The sequence below is a fragment of the Chiloscyllium punctatum genome, chromosome 39, assembly GCF_047496795.1.
Source record: "Chiloscyllium punctatum isolate Juve2018m chromosome 39, sChiPun1.3, whole genome shotgun sequence".
Classification (NCBI taxonomy): Eukaryota; Metazoa; Chordata; class Chondrichthyes; order Orectolobiformes; family Hemiscylliidae; genus Chiloscyllium; species Chiloscyllium punctatum.
In genome coordinates this window covers 63788735-63812591 of record NC_092777.1, presented here as the reverse complement: position 1 = coordinate 63812591, position 23857 = coordinate 63788735, and the positions used below count along the sequence as shown (strand labels likewise).

The window sequence follows — 23857 nt, the reverse complement described above, 5'->3', positions numbered from 1 at the left end:
CATCCAGTGGAATCCCTTCCCAACAGCTGCTGACCAGACTGATGCCACCAGCCCTTCATCATAAGCAACATCACTAGGAATTGAGGCAGTTATAAGAGGTACACCCACTAGGAGCTGAGAGACTCAAGACCATAGTGAGTGAGAGCAGGGTGAGGCTTCCCTGGGATTGGCTGGACTGGCGAGGTAGTGGGAAGGGTGTCTGAAGAAAGTGTGGGGGTGGCTATCAGAAGGCTCCATTCCCCCCCCAATGCGAAGGACTGGGTTTTGCGGAAGTGTGATAAGGCACCCAGTCGAACATTGGCATTGGAGTGGATAAGCAACCCATGGACCTTCTCACCCAGGACTTGATCAGGGCTGTGGTCAGAAGGTATGGGATCCTCACCCCACACATGCACCCTTTAGCTCATATAAATGCTTCTTCCTCCAATAGAGCTCCAACAACACTCAAGAAGCTTGACACCATCCAGGACAAAGCAGCCCACTTGACTGGCACCACATCTACAAACCTCCACTCCCTCCACTACTGACACATCCAAATTTCAAAAGCAAAATGCTGCAGATATTGTAAAACTGAAATAAAAACAGAAAATCCCCAGCAAGTCAGACAGCATTAACCGAAATGTTAACTTGGTTACTTCATCCAGAGATTAGGTTAGATTAGATTCCCTACAGTGTGGAAACAGGCCCTTCGGCCCAACAAGTCGACACCGCCCCTCCAAAGAGTAACCCACCCAGACCCATTCCCCCACTCTATATATACCCCTGACTAATGCACCCAACACTATGGGCAAATTAGCATGGCCAATTCACCTGGCTTGCACGTCTTTGGACTGTGGGAGAAAACCAGGGCACCCGGAGAAAACCCACACGGACAAGGGGAATGTGCAAACTCCACACAGACAGTTTCCTGAGGCAAGGATCGAACCCAGGTCCCTGATGTTGTGAGGCAGCAGTGCTAACCACTGAGCCACCGTGCCACCCTAATGTTGGGCATTGAACAACACTTACTTTATAATGTTGACTGCTTTAAGAATTACACCAGAAAACAGTTTAACATCATTGTGCAGATTAACAGTATGACCCATTTGTACGGAATAAAAGCTATATTTATTCATATGAGGCCCTGTACTTTATAGGCAGAAGTGATATATCTGTATTTTGTAGCCTTTATACTGAGTATGGAAATCACCTGTTACATGCTCATGACACTTCCCTGACCTGCCTGGTATGAACTTAATCAGTTAACGAAGACATTAACAGTTCCTGTTGAATCTCCATGCTAGGTAGACTCCAAATAATTGCACTCTACTCACACTCTATAAATTGTCACTTCCTTTCTAAAGTTGCTTTTTTTGTATCTTAGCTTGGTATGTGCAAGGCAAAATGTTTGATTTCGTGTCTCATTTCAATAATGTTTAAATCCTTGTGTTGGTGTTACTGTGCATCGGCTCCACAGAAGGATTGCCTTCCTGAGCGTTCACCATCATTCTCTCAGATCGTGACTTAATTTCAAGCCCTGCTGCACTTTTCCACTGTATCCTAATAAGCCATAAGTCCTTTGTGTCCTAAAATCTACCAATTTCATCATTGAAAAATGTCGAGGGCACGTGATAGAATGTACACCTCCAACAGACAGTGTTAACTCAACATTATTACAATTCTGTTTCTCTCCCCGAGACATTTCCATTTTTGGTTAATGATCTGTGACTACATAGCTGTAAAAAATCCTTTTCTTTTATCTTTTTATTGAGAGCTTCAGTCTCACTAAAGAGGTTTAAGCTAATCCACATTCAACAATCTACTTTGAAAACTCTGCTCACGTTTTGACAGCTGTAACAACAGCTGAGACAACTCAAAATATTTTATAATAATCAACCACAATCTAAATAAAACAACCTACAATATTCTTTAAAAATTCCAATCTTACCATCTCCCGATGTTAACACATTCTTTGAAAGTTCCAAGGCCCAGATTTATATCTTCAGTAAAAATAATCAGTTTTCCTTTGTTAATAGCCTATCTATGACCAGGTTCCTTTGAAATCCATCTATTAGTTTGAGATATATTGCTTGCAAACTTATAGGAATAAGAACATTTCCGAACACTCCATCAATGACAGAGATAAATACATCTGTCAGTTGAATATCCACAGCTCTCTGGAGTAGAAAGTTTCAATGATTCACAACAGAAGTTGCATTAATAAGCATTACATTAATATTTCAAATGCTTAACTTTTTGGCTGTAGCATGCTATTTGGAGATGCCACACATAAATCTGGTTTTCCTCAATGTATCTGTAACTCTCCGTTTCTGAAAACTGCTCTACTTCTGTTCTCTAGTCCCTGTTATTACCCAGGAGGTTCCAGCCAGCCTGCAAGGAAATTTACTGCAAAACTATCATTTCTTATCTGGGCTAACCCAGCCCTGGGCTCCTAGTTTCACAGAATTGTTTTGAACTGAGTGCCCCGCATTATTATGTCCTCTGCATGATAATATGGTGAAGGAAAATTTTATTTGAATCTCTGCAGACACTTCACAAATATGAGGAGAAGGCATAACAATAAATCCCTATTTGAATGTGACTCAGATAACATTATTTTGTTTTAACATTATTAATAAGGTTGTGACAATATATTTATTTAACGTTGTTTCACTTGAACATTGTTTGCCATGGATTTCCTGTTCCGCGGTCAGCTAGCTCTAAGACCTTTTTTTTAACCACATTTTTGCTCCGACATTCAGTCCTGGGATTTCCAGTTTCTGCTCCTGCTGTCAGCTCCTCTTCTCCTTGCCTCATGTAATCCAGCTCCCATTGCCAAACTCTGTTGTTACTTTTAAACTCTCCCCGTCTCCATTTCTCTCCTGGCTCCTGCTCTGAACTTGTAGTGAAGTTCGAGGCTCTGTCTAGTGGGCTATAATCATCAGTGCAGGTAGTTCTGCCATCACTGATTAGCTTGGGCCATTAAACGGAGCGTTCTCAATTAAAATGTCATCAGCTGACTATAATTTTAATATGCTACATTTATATTGTATTTCAGGGGCTCCTGTGGTATAATGATAGTGTCCCTATCTCTGAGCCAGGAGACCTGGGTTCAAGTTAAAAATTTACTAGATAATATCAGGAACAAGGGAATTTAGACACAAGTAATGATTAGAGAAATTGTTGGAGCAGAGAAGATTAAGAGGTGACTTTATTGAGGTGTTCAAAATTATGAACAATTTGACAGGGTAAAGAAGGATATTCTGTTTCCACTCATTGCTTTGTCAGTAACTAGGGATCACAATTTCAAGATTGTCAGCAAAAGAGCTCAGAGTGAGATGATGAGAAACTTCTTTACTCAGAGAGTTGTTGGGATTTGGAATGAACTGCCTGGGAGAGTGGAGGAGGTGAGTTCCATAGGAGGTTTCAAAAGAGAATTGGCAGTATATTTGAAAGCGATGTATTTGAAGGCGACAGAGGTAGAACTGGCGAGTGGGTCTACCTGGGTGACTCTTTCAGGAGCTGACATAGACGTGATGGATCCAATGGCCTCCTTTGGTATTGTAAAATTCTGAGTCCCACCCTCTTCCCGACGTGTGTAATAAAATCTCTGAACAGGTTGATTTGAAAATATCTTCATATTGTATTTTGGGGGCTCTAGTGATTTATTGGTAGTGTCCTAATCGCTGAACCAGGAGGCTTGGTTCAAGTTCCACTTGCTCCAGAGGTATGATCACATCTCTGAAAGTATTGATTAGAAAGTACCTTTATACTGTATTTCTTAATTTAATGTATTTAATTGTAATGTTTATTTATGAACATAGGCATCTGTTCCAATGTGATGATGTTCTAATGTTGTTATCTGCTAATAAAGTTCCTGAAGTACCTAACTCTACAATGTTCTTTTTTATATTCAATGATTTATTTTGTTCTGCAAGTTTTTTTCAGCTGGGGATGCACAGTACTGCACAAGTATGGTACAGAATTTTAACATGTACATTGTTTACTCTGAGCAAGCAATACCCAAAGGAACCTAACTCCAGTTTTATCGCTGATTTCTATAGGAACTGATGGTTTGTTTAATGCTGATTTACTTAAAGTTCTGAATTTCAGGGGCACAATCGCACCTGTAAGTGAGGACTTATTGTATGTCAAAAAGAATGTTTTGAGTGCAATTTGACTGTTCGTTTGGTTCTGATGATAAGCCATATTGAACTTGAAAATTAACCCAGTTTCTCTCTCCACAGATACTGCCAGACCTGCTGAGCTTCCCCAGCATTCTCTGTGTTTGTTTCAGATTTCCGGCATCGGCAGTGTTTTGCTTTTGTTTTAATGTACATGATGTCATTTCCTGAACTGCCATGCAGCATTTTTCTTTAGTCTGGTTTTCCTATTTTTTTCAGCTGCTCTTCATTTTCAATTTCTTCCTCCCCTTCCTTCAGAGGCTATCGTCTTGCTGCTTCCACAGGCACCGATCATATCTTTTATTTCCAGTGTTAATCTGATGAGTTAGATGATGACAATAATTGCTATCCTATTCTGTGAATGTGAAGATTCCTGTACAATCTTGTCTACCTCTAACATTCCTCCCTCTCTCTGAATATGTCTTTGTCTTGCTGTCTCTGTCTCTGGATTACTGTTTTGTATTCTGTCTGGCTTCATGTTTCTCTGTCTCTTATTCTCGTTTTCCTTGTCACTCTTTCTTGCATTCCGTCCCACTAAGTCTTTGTCACTCTCTCCCTCTGAGTCTCATGCTGTGTTTCTTCCTATCTGTCTCATTGATCTTCTCCCTTCTTGGTTCATCTTGTTCCCTCTTTCTCTTATAGAGTCATTGAATCAAAGAGAGGTACAGTATAGAAACGGACCATTCAGCCCAACCCGTCCATGCCGACCAGATATTCCAACCCAATCTAGTCCCACCTGCCAGCACCCGACCCATATCCCTCCAAACCCTTCCTATTCATACACCCATCCAAATGCCTTTTAAATGTTGCAATTGTACTAGCCTCCACCACTTCCTCTGGCAGCTCATTCCATACACGTACCACCCTCTGAGTGAAAATGTTGCTCCTTCAGTCCTTTTTATATCTCTCCCCTCTCACCCTAAACCTATGCCCTCTAGTTCTGGACTCCACCACCCCAGGGAAAAGACCTTGTCTATTTATCCTATCCATGCCCCTCATAATTTTATAAACCTCTATAAGGTCACCCCTCAGCCTCTGACGCTCCAGGGAAAACAGCCCCAGCCTGTTCAGCCTCTCCCTGTAGCTCAAATCCTCCAACTCTGGCAACATCCTTGTAAATCTTTTCTAAACCCTTTCAAATTTCACAACATCCTTCCGATAGGAAGGAGACCAGAATTGCACACAGTATTCCAAAAATGGCTGAACCAATGACTTGTACAGCTGCAACATGACCTCCTAACTCCTATACTCAATGCTCTGACTATTAAAGGACAGCATACCAAACACCTTCTTCACTATCTTGTCTACCTACGACTCCACTTTCAAGGAACTATGAACCTGCACTCCAAGGTCTCTTTGTCCAGCAACACTCTCGAGGACCTTACCATTAAGTATACAAGTCCTGCTCTGATTTGCCTTTAAGCACCTCACATTTATCTAAATTAAACTCCATCTGCCACTCTTCAGCCCATTGGCCCATCTGGTCAAGATCCCTGATTCTTCGCTGTCCACTACACCTCCAATTTTGGTGTCATCTGCAAACTTACTAACTATACCTCCTATGTTCACATCCAAATGATTTATATAAATGATGAAAAGCAGTGGACCCAGCACCGATCCTTGTGGCACTCCACTGGTCACAGGCCTCCAGGTTGAAAAACAACCCTCCACCACCACCCTCTGTCTTCTACCTTTGAGCCACTTCTGTATCCAAATGGCAAGTTCTCCCTGTATTCCGTGAGATCTAACCTTGCTAATCAGTCTCCCATGGGGAACCTTATCGAACACCTTACTGAAGTCCATATAGATCACATCTATTGCTCTGCCCTCATCAATCCTCTTTGTTAATTCTTCAAAAAACTCAATCAAGTTCATGAGACATAATTTCCTGCGCACAAAGCCATGTTGACTATCCCTAATCAGTCCTTGCCTTTCCAAATACATGTATATCCTGTCCCTCAGGATTCCCTCCAACAACTTGCCCAACACCGATGTCAGGCTCACTGGTCTATAGTTCCCTGGCTTGTCTTTACCACCCTTCTTAAATAGTGGCACTATGTTCTTGCTTCCTTTTGTTCTCTTCCTCTCTCACGCTTTCTCTCTCTCTTGAGCTCTCTCTTGTTCTGTCTATCTTTCTTGCTCATCCTTTTCCACTCCCACTTTCACTTTCATTCCCAATTGCCGTTTATTTTACTTTCTCTTTCATTTTCTCCCACTTTCACTCTGATTCTCATTTTCCCTTTCTTCCACTCTTACTCTTTCTCCCACCATCTGTACATTTTACTCATATCCACCATCAATGCCAGAAGCATGCTACAGTGTTGATAGGTCCATTAAAGTTTCCCAGTGTCGCCACCACTTTCTTCAGCACAGATGGGGTTTTAAGGCTCAGTATTTCGGCTACTGGGGGGAGTCCCTAACAAGAGAATGCTATATTAAAATTACAGCTTGGCCATTCCGAAATGATAAGAAACATTTCTTCACACAAGTGATAGTAGAAACCTGCATCACTCTCCCCACAAAAAGCTATAGGTACGAGGAGACACTGAAACTTACAAGACCAAAATCAGCTTTATTCTGCAAAGTTATTGAGGAATATGTGACAAAGGCAGGTAAATGGTTAAGGTGCAAATCAGATCTAATCTTACAGAATGACACAACAGATTGAGGGGCTGAATGGCCTGCAGTTTTTTTTATATGGGTGAAAATTCCCTGGAGTAAATAATTTTCCTGCTCTAAGCATTTACAATTTTTCAACAACCCTTTATCCTTATTTATTAGACTGTTCCAGCAGCATCTGAGGAGAGAAATCAGAGTTAACGTTTTGGGTTGAATGAACCATCAGATGCTGCCAGACCTGCTGAACTTTTCCAGCAATTTCTGTTTATGATTTACAACATCGGCAGATCTTTTAGTTTGTATTAGACTGTTTGCAAAACAAGACCAGGTAAACTGAAGAACAAGAATAACCAAGATACCCCAGAAACGTTGCTCATAAAAAAAGGTGAAGTAAAAGAGGAAGTTTTGTGAAGCGATCACTCACCAACGTCTTGTCTTCCATTCTGCTCAGGATGAAATGGTGGAATCTGAGAAAAGCAGGAAACAATTGACTGATGAGCTGCAGAAAGTTAAACAGGTGAGGATTTAGAGTCCTAGTCTACACTGAAGTTGCGAAGAGGCTGTTTGTTAGGTAGCCTCTATTGGGCCAGTATTCTTGCCCGACCGTGGGTTAGATGCTGTGTCAAAGACTGGGGCTTTCTGGTTCTACACTCACTAATCCATTCGTGTTTCTCGGCCTGTGTACTTCAATCTATTTTTTATTGCAGTATGTTCTGGAGGGATAATGGTTCTGTCACTGAAGTGATGTTAATTTGAGGGAAGAACTTGGAACCTTAGAAACATGTGGTCCATCATGACTGTTCTGGCTGTTTCAAGGGCATATTCGATTCGATCCACTTCCCTGCTCCATCACCTGAACATTCCACCTTTTCAAAGTATATATGTGATATTCTACTGAGGGAGAGCTTAAGCAAATTGATTTTTTTCTGCTTGTACTGTTACCCAGGTCCTATGGCATTCAAAGACACTTTCGCAAAACTCCTGAAATTGATGCAGTGCTGCATTGTCAGTGGAATTGCAGCCTGTGAGGATCGTACTGTACTGTATTATTAGGAGAGGCTATGGCCTAGAGGTGTTACCATTATACTTTTCACCCAGAATAGCATGATAGATAGTGGAAATTGGAAATAAGGATCTAATGATGATCATGAAATGTTGTCATTTGTTGGAAAGACCCACCTGGTTTACTAATATCCTTTGGGGAAGGAAGCTGGCATCCTTACCTGGTCTGGCCTACATGTAACTCCAGACCCCCAGCAACGTGATTGAATCTTAACTGCCCTCTGGGTAAATACAGATGGGCCATAAACACTGACCCAGCCAGCGACATGTGAATGAATAAAGAAAACCAATAGGTTTGATACAGACAGGCGTATTTCTGGATATTCTTGTGGGAGAGACGGTTAAGTGTTGCAAATATAATGGAATAAGAGGTCATATTAGGTGCAGGATATGGATAAACACGATTTCTCAGGGTGCTTCAGTGGGCAAGAGAGAATTTGGGCCCATTGTTGAAATTACTGCAATTTCTATCAGGACAGTATTGGAAAGCCATCCTGCCAAATCATGCCAGACACTTCAAAGGAACACTAACAGAGAATGTTTTTGAGATGCTTGTTGCTAAGCCATGTGAGTAATACCACAGCTTTCTCAGTTATTAATGGCAGATATCTGCTGTGCACTGCTCCAGTGTAAGATCAGAGACCTCCTGTTTGTTTTGTATCCTGTAACTGTGTCTACTATGCTCTGGTTGGTAACCCTGGAAGTCCACTGGATGTATACTGCAGTAGATGACCATTGCCTTCTGCAGGACGGCTGACCAGGACACTCTGATTGCCTGCCGTCAGGTGTACTTCAAGGGTTTACAGGCTGAGAATCAACCTGTGTGATCATGTTATCTTCTGTGGCCCCACAAGGGACTTAAACCCAGGATTCTAGCCCAGTGTTAGAGACATTACCCACTGCAACACAAGACCTCCTCTAGATACTGTTAATTGTTTATAAAAAGAAAGATTTGTATTTTTGTAGCACCTTCACCTCAGGACATCCTATAGTACTTTGCATCCAATGAAATACTTTTGTTTTGAACATCGGTGTTTAATGTAAGAAAGCAGTGGAATGGTGTACAGCACGCTCCCCCGAACAGCAAGATGTAAATGACAGGATAACTTAATAAGAGAATAAAGTACAAGTCAGGACATCGTGGAAACCACTCTGTACCTCTTTGGAATAGTGGCAATGGGATCTTTTACATCTACCCGAGAGGGTGAACAGTGCTTCGGTTTAACATTGCATCCAGCACAGACGATAGATTTCATTGAGCTCTCGGTTTTCCCCAGAGTGGGAGGAGCTCTTCAGAGAATCCAATGGAATATAAACACTGTACCAGACCAACCAGCTAACATCTGTGCTCCATATCAGCCTCCTCACTTCCTCCTTCATGTCAGCCTAACAGAATATCAACTGTTCTCTTCAATAAGCAGGCTTTTTAAATCTTATACAGATTAACACTTGTTTTAAAATAGCACAGGGATGCATTAGGCAAAATGCATTAACGTTGTGCTATCTGTGCATATGGATTGAACCGATCTGGGACTGGATTGTACCAAGTACTCAGACCTGGTGAAGGAAAGGTTACCAGCAGTGAATTATAATTGTGATTCTTTTATTATCATATTTTATTTTAAGGGAATGCATCCAATTAAAGGTTCCAAACCAAATCACTGCAGGTCAAAATCAGTACTATTTGGGTTTTTTTTCAAAGAATTCTATTGAGCATTTAGAATTTTTGCAAATTTCAGCACAAATGGTCAAGGTTTTGTGTCCAAGGAGAGAGCTATGCTCTGTTATCATGAATATTTTGCCCATAAGCATCCCCATCTTCCCAGATAACAGTTCCTGGCTCCTTTTGATATTACAACTATTTGAACAGTTACCATTTACTTTATTCCTCTCCTCACTTGCTGCCACCTGCACATTGTACACTTCCTACAACACAATATTATTGTGGTACTCCATGTGATATTCTTTAAGAAACATACCCACTCCTGTCTATATAAAATCCTATAAATAATACACTCCTACTGATGTAAAATCCTGCATATATCACATTCCCACCTATTCAAAATCCTATATGTATTACACTTTCCACCTTTGCATAATCTGTATATGACAGTTAGTTCAGCATTATCTTGTAGATAACCCAAACTATGTACATGAAATGCAGGAAAATTGTTTTGAACCATGTTTATTGTGGCTATTGGTGTTTAATTTCATTGTCGCGTGTATAGTACATGGGAATTCTGTGCTTGCAAGGTCAGTAGCTTCACTGCAAGAGAATGTTCACAAGCATAAAAGCCTCACAGTTTCTGGCAGAGTAAACAGGCAAAACTGAATCCCTGCGGGGACAAGGCTGTTTTTTCATGTTCACATTGCTGAAGCATGTGAATTGATAGTAAAGCGAAGCAGATGTGCACTTGGGGCGGTTTTTAGGGCCATTATTAAAGACCTTCAACTGGAAAACATTATTTAGAAATAATTACAGTCTAAAAAAAAGACAACATATAAACCTAGGTGTTGCTGATACTGACTTTGCTGACTGGATCAGGAGATTTATTGTGCTACACTTGTCCGTTAATACATCAGGAATGCAAACTGGAATTTCCTCTCATCGGAATAGCAGCAAGCGTGTGAAGCAGCTTCCTGTTGTTCGGTTTCTGAGTCTCTGGTTTTTTTTGCAGGATGCCTTGGGGGAACAGCCCCTGTGTTTGTTCTACTAGAGTGCTGGCGTGTTGCCCTGAACTGCCATGCACCACGATCTGAGTTTCATCTGACTGAGGGGAAACTAGGCAGGGGCTGTACAGATACAGCCATTTAGCCCGACAGGTCCATGTGCCAGAGTTTAGATCAGAGTGGTGCTGGAAAAGCACAGCAGGTCAGGCAGCATCTGAGGAGCAGGAAAATCGATGTTTTGGGCAAAAGCCCTTCATCAGGAATGGAGAAACCACTGCTCACTTCCCTACAGTAACATTTTGATTCTTTCTCCCTTTGGCCAGTTGCTGATACTGACTCTGTGATTCTAAGTTGCACTTCCTAAGCACTCTCTGATAAAGACATTTCTCCTCCATTTCCTGTTGGATTTATTATTATTGATGATCTCTAGTTCCAAGATCGTGATTGTGAAGGAGGAACTTCTTCCCTTTATCTCCCTGGTTGAACCTCTTTATAATTTTTAACAGTCAGGTCACATCCACCCCATTACTGTTCAGCCTGCTCAGTCTTTTCTGAGGGGTAGAACTTCACAGCTTGTGTATCTCCAAGTCTGCTGCACCCCATTTCCAGATAAACAGAAGACCTAAAAATTATCAAGATTAAGCAGCAGTTTCAAGCCAGCATAAAATATACCATTAGTTTGCTTTCCAGAAACAGTAATTGGGATAGGTCCCTGAACATACTGATGTTGCTCAAATATTGGATGGTAACCACAGCTCTCGTGGTCAGTATTTATTTATCAAACAATATCACTAAAACAGATTATCTGGTGTTTATCATATTGCAATTGTGGGAGCTTGCTGTGTGTCTCACATTACCACAGTGACTACACTTTGTGACTATATAGCACTTTGGAATGTCCTAAGGTCATGAAAGGTGTTCGGTAAATGCAAACTTGACTATTTTCCTTTCATTCAGAAGCTTTGATCTTATTTTCTACTCCACCTTCTTATTCCTGACTTTTTCTGTTAGTTCCTACATCATCCCTCATTTCCCCCATTGGTCCCCCAGATCCTCCACTCGTCTCCAGCTTCTCTCATTGGTCCCCCAGATCCTCCACTCGTCTCCAGCTTCTCTCATTGGTCCCCCAGATCCTCCACTCGTCTCCAGCTTCTCTCATTGGTCCCCCAGATCCTCCACTCGTCTCCAGCTTCTCTCATTGGTCCCCCAGATCCTCCACTCGTCTCCAGCTTCTCTCATTGGTCCCCCAGATCCTCCACTCGTCTCCAGCTTCTCTCATTGGTCCCCCAGATCCTCCACTCATCTCCAGCTTCTCTCATTGGTCCCTGGCATCTCCCACCAGTTCCCAGCTGCTCTCATTGGTCCCCACCATCTCCCATCGGTTCCTGGCTTCTCCCATTGGTCCTTGGCTTCTCCCATTGGTCCCCATCCTCTCCCATTGGTTCATGACTTCTCTCACTGGTCCTTAGCTTCTCTCCTTGGGGCTCAGATTTTTCCTGTTTCTCCTGTCTTTTCCCAGGGCCACTATCTTCTGTTCGATTTTGATCCCTCCTGGTTAGTTCTCCATTTTTCCTATTGACCCTTGGTTTCAGGAGCTCAACATATTTGACACTTGCATCTTCCTGGTGGATTAACTTCATTGATCACTATCTATTGGGCCTGGGCACCTGTGTATATATTTAAAATCATTGATCAATACCGCAGAGAAGGAGGCAGTTTGGTCTATTGTGTGTGTGTGCTTGCTCTTTATTAGAGCAAGTCAACTAATCCCATTCCTCCTTCATCTAATTCTTTTCTGAGTGTTACAATTGGGATGCTTTCATCATCCTTTTAGGCACCTGCATCCCAGGTCATAATTCACTGTGTTAAAAATTGTTTCCTCATGTTGTCTCTGCTTCTTTTGCCAAACACCTTGAATCTGTGTTCCTGCTTACTGACCCTCCTGCCAACGGAAACAGCTTCTCCTCATGTACACTCTCAAAGCCATTCATGATTGGAATACCTCAATCAAATCTCCTCGTAATTTTGAGCAACAACGTTTCTGTGGGATCACAAGAGGATATGGGGGTGGGGGGGGGGGGGCAGATATACCCCCCACAGGGACAGATCCTGTACTTGAAGAAACAGCAAGAGTCAGAAGGGGAGAGACCCTGCCATTGGACCAACTGGAGCAGTTACTCTAACCAGTCTCAGGACCACTGTGCAGCAGGCCAGAGTACCAGCTGTTCATCTAGGCAAGTCCTGAGAGCACATTGGGAGCCTGCTCTGAGGGTTAGCTATGGTGGAGGAGAGCAGGGTAACTGCTTATCCAATAACGGAGTCAGCAAGAAGGAAAGAGGAGCCCTTGAAAACCAGAAGATAGCCCCAGAAATCAAAAAGGAGACCTGAGGAGAGTCTCATGAAGAGTCCTTGGGAAAAAAGAAATATCCCTGTGTGGAGCGCTCATGTTGAAATGATAGGACCCACAATGATCCAAGTCCAGCAGATGACCTTTGTAACCATCACCTCTCTTCAGTGTTTAGGGCTATATGTTGACATTGTGCAGCCTGTTTTACATTTCTGCCCAGTTTATTGTCTCTAAAGACAAGGCAATGGGCAAAAAGCATTAGTCCTACATAGGGTTAGAGTTACCCCTAACCAGGGCTAATTAAATACTTGCAAACAGCTAACAAGTATAAAGAACCAGGTGGCCACATTCAGTTCTGTGAGCTTTTACAAACTGCAGGCTGCTTACTGTCGACAATTGAACAAAGCAGAAATCTTATCCCACAATCGCTTGACAAATGGGCAATAGGCGAATTGTGAAATATCAATAAGGACGGTTTCACTGGGAAGGACAACATTTATTTCCCAACCCTGACTGCCTTTGAACTGAATATCTCACGTAAAGAGATATCACTGTAGAGCTGGTGTAACATGTAGGCCAGACCAGGTAAGGATGGCAGATTTCCTTCCCGAGAGGATATGAGTGAACTAGGTGGGTTTTTTTAATGAGATTAGTTTCATGGTCATTTATTACTGAGATTAGCTTTCAGTTTTGTATTTATTAATTGAAGTTAAATTGCACCAGCTGTCAAGGTGAGATTTGATCTAGTGTGCTCAAATTATTAGCCTAGGTCCCTGAGTTGTTGGGCCAGTGACATTCAAACGATGCCACCATCCTTTTCCTGCATCCACCCTGTTCAGCCCTGTAAGAACTTTGTAAACTTTTCATTCATGTAAACTCTAGAAGATGCTGAAAGGTCTGAGATATGAGGAAGATTGTCAGTTGGCTTGTTAGCCTTGGAGCAGCAAAGGTTGCGAAGTGACTTATAGAAGTGTACAAAGGGCATAGATAATGAGAATAGGAAGGCTCTTTTTCCTTTGGCAGAGTGTTCATTAAACAAGGGACAAAACCTTCTAATTCTCATCTTAAATCTAAGAGGAGAGGTGGCAAGAATGTCTTTCACTCTGAGGTGGGCAGGAGTCTGGAACTCACTGCCTGAAAAGATGACTGCGTCAGAAATTTGTGTAACATTTAAGTAGTATTTAAGTATTCATTTGTGTTGCCATAGCCTCCAGAGCTATGGGCCATTAGCTGGAAAATGGGATTAGACCAGCACAAACAGGATGGACCAGGTCCAATCTCCTCCTACAACAAGCCCACCATTCCAGGAATCAGTCCAGGCAGCCTTGTTGTTCACCCTCTGGATCATTTATTGAGTAAGGAGACCAAAACTTTGCACATTACTTCAACTGTGTTTCACTGAGATTCTATACAACTGCAGCAAGACTTCTTTACTTGTGTACTCAAATCCTCTTGCAATTACGACCAATACATTAATTTCCTTCCCAATTGTACTGCAGCTGCATATCAGCATTCAATAACTTATGAACAAGGGCACCCTTGTTAGCAGCTTGTTAGCAGCTACCACCACCCATAGGGCTGTTTAAAAACACTACAGTTTTCACATTCTTCCAGTAAACTCGCAGCATCCATATTCCTGAATCTCAGACAACCCAGTCAGAAATAGGCCATTTAGAACAATTTGTCTTTAATTCGGTCTGTTCCTGAAACCACATTATAACTAAGTTCCTGTCCTAACCAGAAAATATTCATAGGACTTGGAGAGGGAGAAACTGCCCGTGATTGTTATTAAAGTGAATCTCAAATACTTAATTTAAAAGGAAAACTGCTGCATAAAAGGCCCCTGCTCATTAATGAGGGAACTATAGCTAATTGCTCCATCCATCACCACTCGCCCCAAGGTGATCAGATGCTGCTTCACCAGAACCACTGGCTGCCAATTTATCACTTTTACTATCCAGCCAAGCGATCAACTTGGTGGCGGACTCTTCAAACCGTGTGGCTTTTTAATTGAGGATACAATTTATTAATTTCATTGCACTGTTCCAGCTGGGCCATGGTCTCTGAAGCCCTGTTCCAGTTGGGCCCTGGTCTCCGGTGCTCTGTTCCAGTTGGGCCCTGATCTCTGGTGCTCTGTTGCAGTTGGGCCCTGATCTCTGGTGCTCTGTTCCAGTTGGGTCCTGGTCTCCGGTGCCCTGTTCCAGTTGGGCCCTGGTCTCCAGTGCCCTGATCCAGCTGAGCCCTGGTCTCCAGTGCCCTTTTCCAGTTGGGCCCTGGTGTCCAGTGCCTTTTTCCAGTTGGGCCTTGGTCTCCAGTGCCCTTTCCCAGTTGGGCCCTGCTCTCCAGTGCCCTTTTACAGTTGGGTCCTGGTCTCCAGTGCCCTGTTCCAGCTGGACCTTGGTCCCAGTGCCCTTTTCAAGTTGGGCCGTGGTCTCCAGTGCCTTTTTCCAGCTGGCCCCTGGTCTCCAGTGCCTGTTCCAGCTGGGCCGTGGACTCCAGTGCCTTGTTCCAGCTGGGCCCCAGTCTCCAATGCCCTTTTCCAGTTGGGCCCTGGTCTCCAGTGCCCTGTTTCAGCTGGGCCCTGGTCTCTGGTGCTCTTTTGCAGTTGGGCCCTGGTCTCCAGTGCCCTTTTCCAGTTGGGCCCTGGTCTCTAATGCCCTGTTCCAACTGGGCCATGGTCTCCAGAGCCCTTTTCCAGTTGGGTCCTAGTCTCCAGTGCCCATTTCCAGTTGGGCCCTGATCTCCGGTGCCCTGTTCCAGTTGGTCCCTGGTTTCTGGTGCTCTTTTCCAGTTGGGCCCTGGTCTCCAGTGCCCTGTTCCAGTTGGTCCCTGGTTTCTGGTGCTCTTTTCCAGTTGGGCCCTGGTCTCTAATGCCCTGTTCCAGCTGGACTGCTGGCCTCCTGTGCTGTTTTACAGCCTGAATCCAGGAGGAGTGGTAGAATTCAGTCTATCCCTTGGTCTCATCCCCAGCATAGATGCAAAGGAAGCTGACAACAGGAACATAGACTATTGTAGTCTGTCCACACACGTGTCTCTACATAGAAAGGTTATTATCAGATGCGCTCCTACATGAAATGCATTCAGAAGTAACTGTTCTTTAACATGAATGAATCTGAGGTGTGAAGTAACTGTACAGAAACCGGTATCCCCCATCACTGAATCACCCTTTATTTACACATGAACATTCCCTGGTTTTAGAACTGTCTTCTCTGAGTCAGCCCTCAGAGTGTCAGTATCTCTGACATTCCCTATTTTATATGTCAGCCAGGGCTCCCTGATTCGACCAGATTAACAGCCCCAGTCAGGGAGCTCATATTCTGTGGGGTCCAACTGGTTGACCTCATTACAGTGCCTACAATATGTGTCTCACTTCCACTGCTAAAGGTGATGGAGCTTTGAGAAACACCTGGAAGGTGTCGTATCATTAAGGGATGATTGCTTTGAGGGGTTTTTGCAGTGAACAGAATTATCGGTATAGCTTACTCAGATATATTCATTGAGTTACAACTCCTCCCTGTCATATCAAAGCCTTGTAGATCGTTTTAAATAACCTTCAAAGATCTGGAAGAAGGTTTACTCGCTGACTGCGAGGTTCCTTCTTGATGAGAACGAACCTTCCAGCTCCAGCAAGCAAACCTACATCCAGAACCTCAACCTGAGCTACGTATCTTCTCCAAACTTGCTAACCATCAAAGATGTTTATACGCACCTTTGGAGCAGGTGGGACTGTAACCCAGGCCTCTTGACTCAGAGGTGGGGTCACTGCCACTGTGCTATAAGGTCCTTTATCAAAGCCTTGGACAATTGCAGCAAGGCTTCCTTCCTCTTGTATTCTCAACCCATTAGAATGATGGCAGTCATACCATTTATTCTCTAAATCTTGCTGCAACTACACATAAATTTATTATATTTCTTCATTTTCGATGACACTCCAATCCCTCTGAACACCAATGTTTAGCAATACTTAGCATTTAAAAAGTTGTTGATTCTATCTTCCTACCAAGGTGAATGACCTCACATTTCCACATATTATATCCTATTTACCAACCTGTAGCCCAGTCATTTCTCCAGTCTATCTGCCTTCACTAACTGCTTGTATTCCCTCACAGCTTACATTTTTATCTGGCATCATACAGCCAACTTGAATACCTTACACCCGATCCCATCATCATAACTGAGGGTCCAGCACTGCACCCTGCTTCAAAATCCTTATCACAGTCTGTCAGCTTGACAATGTATCATTTGTTCCAATTCTATGTTATCTACCCTTTCACTAATCCTCTGTACATAATATTTTCTGTACACACACTCACACAAACACATGTGGACACTGATGCTAACTAGGATATTAATGTTTTGTGATCATAAAAACCATGAAGCAAAGTTAGGCCATTCTGCCCACCATTCAATCATGGCTAACATGTTTCTGTACCCCATTCTCCTGCCTTCTCCCCATAAACCTTTGATCCCCTTACTAATCAAGAACCTATCTTTCCCTGTCTTAAATACATTCAATGACTTGGCCTCCACAGACTCCTGTGGCGTGGAGTTCCATGGATTAACCAGCATCCAGCTGAACAAATTCCTCCTTATCTCAGTTTGAAAGGGTCGTCCTTTCACTCTGAGAGTCTGCGAATCCAACAAGTGGAAACATCTTCTTCACATCCACTCCATCCAGGCCAATCCTGTTGAAGGGCTTATGCCCAAAACATTGATTCTCCTGCTTCTCAGATGTTGCCTGACCTGTTCGCTTTTCCAGCACCACACTCTCAACTCTGACCTCCAGTATCTGCAGCCCTCACTTTCTCCTCTCCATACACTGAGTTTCAATCAGATCCCCCTCAACATCCTTCTAAACTCTGAGGCCTCAGCCACTCTTCATATGACAGTCTCTTCATCCCTGGGCTCATGCCTGTAAATCTCCTCTGGATCCCCTCCAATGGCAGCCCATCTTTCCTTCAATACTGGACTCAAAACTGCTCACAATATTCCAAATGCAGTCTGACTACAGCCTTATGTAGCTTCAGCAATACATTTCTGCTTTTGTTTTATAGACCTCTTGAAATAAAAGCTAGCATTTCATTTGCCTTCCTAACTGCCAACTGACCCTGCATCTTAACCTTAAGGGAGTCCTGAACTGGAACTCCTAGATCCCTAAGATTTCTGAAACATCCCCCCCATTTGGGAAATAGTCTACACATCTATTCTTCCCACCAAAGTGTATAACCTCACACTTTCTCACATGTATCCATCTCGTACTTCTTTGTTCATTCACCTTTCCTATCCAGGTCTCCCTGCTTCCTCAACATGACCCCTCCACCCATCTCTCTGTCAACTGCAAACTTAGCAACAATGCCCTCGGTTCCTTCTTCCACATCATTAATGTACCCCAAGGAAGAAGAAGCAAACAGAGGGAAGGATGAGGTAATCATGGCTGACAAGGAAAGTCAGGAACAGCACAAAAGCAAAAGATAAAGCATGCACTATGGTGAAGATGAATGGGAAGCTATACACTGACCCCTGTGGACCTCCACTAGTCACCAGCTGTTGTGCTGAAAAAGACCCCTTTCTGCACACATTGTGTCTTCCACCAGTCAGCTAAACCTTTATCTATACCTGTACCTTGCCTGAACACATGGGCTCTTATTATATTAAGCAGCCACCTGTGCAGCGCCCTGTCAAAGGCCTTCCAGAAATCCAAACAGATTACATCCACTCTGTTATCTAACTTGCTCATGACTTCCACAAAAAAATTCCACAGATTTGTCAGGCATGACATCCCCTTGATGAAGCCATGCTGACTCTGCTCTATTGTACTATGCACTTCCAAGTACTCCGCAATCTCATCCTGAATATTGGACTCGAACATCTTACCAATGACCGACATCAAGCTAACCAGCCTATAATTTCCTGCCTTCTGCCTCCCTCCTTCCTTAAACAAGGATGTCACAGTTTTGTGTCCTTGCGACCCTCCCTGACTCCAAGTGATTCATGAAAGATCACTGCCAATGCCTCCACAACTCCTCAGCTATCTCCTTCAGAACTCTAGGGTGTAGTCCACTTTCAGACCTTTCAGCTTCCACAGCACCTTCTCCATAGAAGTTGTCACTACACTCACCTCTGCCCTCTGACTCTGTTGAAGCTGTGCTATGTTGCTGGTGTCTTCCACTGTGAAAACCGATGCGACGTGCCAACTCAGCTCCTCTGCCATTTCTAGGTTCCCCATTACTACATTGGGGTCTCTTTTTTTTAGCGATCCAATGCCCACTCTCACCTCTCTCTTACCTTTTAGATAGCTAAAAGAACTCTTGCAATAGTCTTTTATATTACTAGCTAGCTTACACTTATATCTCATCTTCTCCTCACCCCCCCCCCCCCCCATTGCTTTTTAAATTATCCTCTGCTGGCTTTTAAAGGCTTCACAATCCTCTGACTTCCCACTAATCTTCACCACATTGTATACTTTTTCGTTCCCTTCTCAGCCATGGTTACCTCAACCTTCCCTCAGTATATTTCTTCTTCCTTGGGATGAATTTTTGTTGTGCTTCCTGAATTATTCCCAGAAACTCCTGCCATTGCTGCTCCACTGTCTTCCCCACTGGACTCCCCTTCCCAATCAGCTCTGGCCAGCTCCTCCCTCATGTCTGTGTAGTGACCTTTATTGGAATAACATTACATCTGATTCCAGGTTCTCCCTCTCAAACTGCCGGGGGAATTCTATCACATTATGGTCACTGCCCCCTAGGGGGTTCCTTCACCTTAAGCTCCCTAATCAAGTCAGCCCCATTACACATCAATCAGATCCAGAGCTGCCTGTTCCCTAATGGCCTCCATCACAAGCTGCTCCAAAATAACCATCTCGTAGGCTGTTGGCAAATTCCTTTTCTTGAGATCCACTACCAACCTGATTTTCCCAGTCCTCCTGCATATTGAAGCCCCCCCTCCCCCACCCCTCCCCAGTCCCAGTGCCTTTCTTACACACCTTTTCCATCTCCTGATTTATCTTCTGCCTCACATCCTGACGACTGCTAGGAGGCCTGTACACAACTCCCATCAGGGTTCTTGTAGCTCCTCAACCCTATCCACATGGATTCTACAACTTCCAACTCTATCTCACATCTTGCTGTTAATTTAATTTCATTCCTTGCTAACCAGGCAACCTTGCCCCTTCTGCTCATCTGCCTGATCTTTCATTCAGAGACATATCTTTAGATATTTAGTTCTCAGCTCTGTGATACCTTGCAGACACGTCTCTGTGATACCCACAACATTGTACCCGCCAATTTCAATTTGCGATACCAGTTCATTTACCTTGTTCAGTAATCTGCATTGACCGCCCCCTTCTTGTAGTTGTGCCCTTATCTGCTGGGCCTGAGGTTAGATTCCTGACCCTTTCCATACACTCTGTCCTATTTCCCCTTCTGCAAAGTTTATTCACCTCTATTAGCCCATCCCCCCACCTTTAACTTTTTTCATAATTTTCCATTTTCCACTCTCCAACTATTTAATTTAAAGTCCTATCCATTGCCCTGGTGATGCAATTTGCCTGGACTTGGGTCATAGCTTGACTCAGGTAGACCCCATTCCCTCAGAGCAGTTCCCTCCTTCCTCAGTACTCATGCCAATGTACCATGAATTCAAACCTCTTCCTTCCATACCAATCTTTGAACCACACAGTTACTTCTTTAATCTTGTTGGCCCTGTTCCAATTTGCTTGTGGCTGAGGTCCTAATCCAGAGATTATTACCATTTTGATTTGGCTTTTTAAATTTAATGCTGAAAATGTGTTGCTGGAAAAGCGCAGCAGGTCAGGCAGCATCCAAGGAGCAGGGGATTCGACATTTCGGGCATGAGCCCTTCTTCAGGAATGAGGGAAGATGTGTCCAGCAGGCTAAGATAAAAGGTAGGGAGGAGTGACTTGGGGGAGGGGCGATAGGTGGAAGGAGGTTAAGGTGAGGGTGATAGGCCGGAGTGGGGGAGGGGGCGGAGAGGTCAGGAAGAAGATTGCAGGTTAGGAAGGGGGTACTGAGTTCGAGGGATTTGACTGAGACAAGGTGGGGGTTTGTCTCAGTCAAATCCCCCCACCTTGTCTCAGTCAAATCCCTCAAACTCAGCACCGCCTTCCTAACCTGCAATCTTCTTCCTGACCTCTCCGCCCCCACCCCACTCCAGCCTATCACCCTCACCTTGACCTCCTTCCACCTATCGCATTTCCAACACCCCTCCCCCAAGTCCCTCCTCCCTACCTTTAATCTTAGCCCACTTGGCACATCTTCCTCATTCCTGAAGAAGGGCTCATGCCCGAAACGTCGATTCTCCTGTTCCTTGGATGCTGCCTGACCTGCTGCGCTTTTCCAGCAACACATTTTCAGCTCTGATCTCCAGCATCTGCAGTCCTCACTTTCTCCTCAAAGTTTTTAAATTTAATCCCTAGTTGCTCATATTCTCTTAGAACATAGAACAGCACAGCACAGTACAGGTCCTTCAGCTCCTAATGTTGTGCCGACTTTTTGTCCTACTCTAAGATCAAACTAACCTACATACCCTTCATTGTACTATCAGTGGTTAGCACTGCTGCTTCACAGCGCTATGGACCCGGGTTCAATTCCAGCCTCAGGTGACTGTCTGTGTGGAGTTTGTACATTCTCCCCGTGTCTGCGTGGGTTTTCTCCAGGTGCTCCAGTTTCCTCCCACAGTCCAAAATATGTGCAGGTTAGGGTGAAGTGGCCATGCTAAATTGCCCATAGTGTCAGGTGCATGAGTCAGGGGTACATGTAGGGAAATGAGTCTAGGTGGGTTACTCTTTAGAGGGTCAGTGTGGGCATGTTGGGCTAAAGGGCCTGTTTCCACACTGTAGGAAATCTAATCTAATCTATGCCCCGAATGTCTCTGACTCTACTACCACTGCTGGCAGTGCATTCCACACACCCACCACTCTCTGTTTAATGAACCAATCTCTGACATCTCTCCTAAACCTTCCTCCAATTACCTTTAAATTATGCCCCCTTGTGATAGCCATTTCTGCCCTGGGAAGAAGTCTCTGACTACTCACTCTATCTATGCCTCTTATCATCTTGTACACCTTTATTAAGTCACCTCTCATCCTTCTTCACTCCAATGAGAATGGCCCAGCTCCCTCAACCTTTTTTCATTAGACATGTCCTCCAGGTCAGGCAGCATCCTGGTAAATCTCCTCTGCACTCTTTCTAAAGCTTTCCCATCTTTCCAATAATAAGGTGACCAGAACTGAACACAGTATTCTAAGTTTGGTCTAACCAGGATTCTACAGAGCTGCAGCATAACCTCACAGCTCTTATACTCAATCCCCCCTGCCAAAACGCCGTATGTCTTCTTAACAACCCTATCAAACTGGGTGGCAACTTTGAGGGATCTGTGGACGTGGACCCCACGATCCCTCTGTTCCTCCACACTGCCGAGAATCCTGCCTTTAACCCTGCATTCTGTATTCAAATTCGATCTTCCAAAATGAATCACTTCGCACATTTCCAGGTTGAACTCCATCTGCCATTTATCTGCCCAGTTCTGCATCCTGTCAATGTCCCGTTGAAATGTACAACAGCCCTCCACACTATCCACTATTCCAATTTTAGTTACATTGGCAAACTTGCTAACCTACTCTTCCACTTCCTCATCCAAGTCATTTATAAAAATCTCAAAGAGCAGAGGTCCCAGAACAGATCCCTGCAGAACACCACAGGTCACCGAGCTCCAGGCTGAATACATTCCATCTACCATCACCCTCTGTCTTCTATGGGCCAGCCGGTTCTGCATACAGACAGCCAGATTTCCCTGTATCCCATGCCTCCTTACTTTCTGAATGAGCCTATCATGGGGAACCTTAGCAAACACCTTGCTAAAATCCATGTACAACCACATCTACTCCTCTACCTTCATCAATGCATTTAGTCAAATCCTCAAGTAATCCAATAAGACATGTGAGGCATGATCTGACCCTCACAAAGCCATGCTGACTATCTCAAATCAAACTATGGTTTTCCAAATAATCATAAATCCTTTCTCTCAGAATCCTCTCCAATAATTTTCCCACCACAAACGTAATATTGACTGGTCTGTAATTCCTAGCATTATCCCTATTCCCTTTCTTGAACACTGGAATAACATTTGCCACCCTCCAATCATCTGGCACTACTCCAGAGGACAGTGAGAACGCAAAGATCATGGCTAAAAGCACACAGCATTCGCTTCCCTCGCTTCCTGTAATAACCGAGAGTATATCCTGTCTGGTCCAGGGGATTTATCTATCATTATGATTTTTAAAATTTTCAGCACATCCTCCTTCTTAACATCAACCTGTTCTCGCACATCAGTCTGTTTCACACAGTCCTCAGAAATGTCAAGGTCCCTCTCAGTAGTGAATACTAAAGCAAAGTCTTCATTGAGGACCTCCCCAACGTCCTTCCACTCCAGGCACAAGTTCCCTCCCCTTTCCCTAATCGGCCCTACCCTCACTCTGCCCATCCTCCTGTTCCTCACGTTAGGTGTAGAATGCCTTAGGATTTTCCTTAATCCACAGCTTTTCCTGCCCCCTTCTAGCTCTCCTAAGTCCATTCTTCAGATCCTTCCTGGGCTGATCCTTGCTTCCTCAATCTGAAGTAAGCTTCCTTCTTCCTCTTGACTAGATGTTCCACATCCCTTAATACCCAAGGTTCCTTCACCCTACCATCCCGTCCTTGCCTCCGTGGGACAAACCTGTCCAGCACTATCAGCAAGTGCTTCCAAAACAACCTCCACATTTCTGTCATGTGTTTCCCTGTGAACATCTGTTCCCAATTAAAGTGCCCATAGTTTCTACCTAACGGCATTGTAATTCCTCCTCCCCCAATTAAATACTTTCCCATACCATTTGTTCCTGTCATTCTTCATGAGTCAGGGAGCTGTGATCACTCTCACTGAAATGCTTTCCCACCGAGAGATCTGACACCTGGCATGGTTCATTGCCAAGCATGAAATCCAA

The 23857-nt window shown here is 43.9% G+C and overlaps 1 protein-coding gene across 4 annotated transcripts in view; it reads left to right on the top strand.

The window, feature by feature from the left end:
• Nucleotides 1–23857, top strand: part of stxbp4 (syntaxin binding protein 4) — a 519129-nt gene that overhangs the window by 436727 nt on the left and 58545 nt on the right. For all 4 annotated transcript variants that reach the window (XM_072558970.1, XM_072558967.1, XM_072558968.1 and 1 more), the window contains one exon: nt 7234–7299. In XM_072558970.1, the coding sequence (XP_072415071.1) occupies nt 7234–7299 (66 nt within the window). The remainder of the gene's footprint in view (nt 1–7233; nt 7300–23857) is intronic.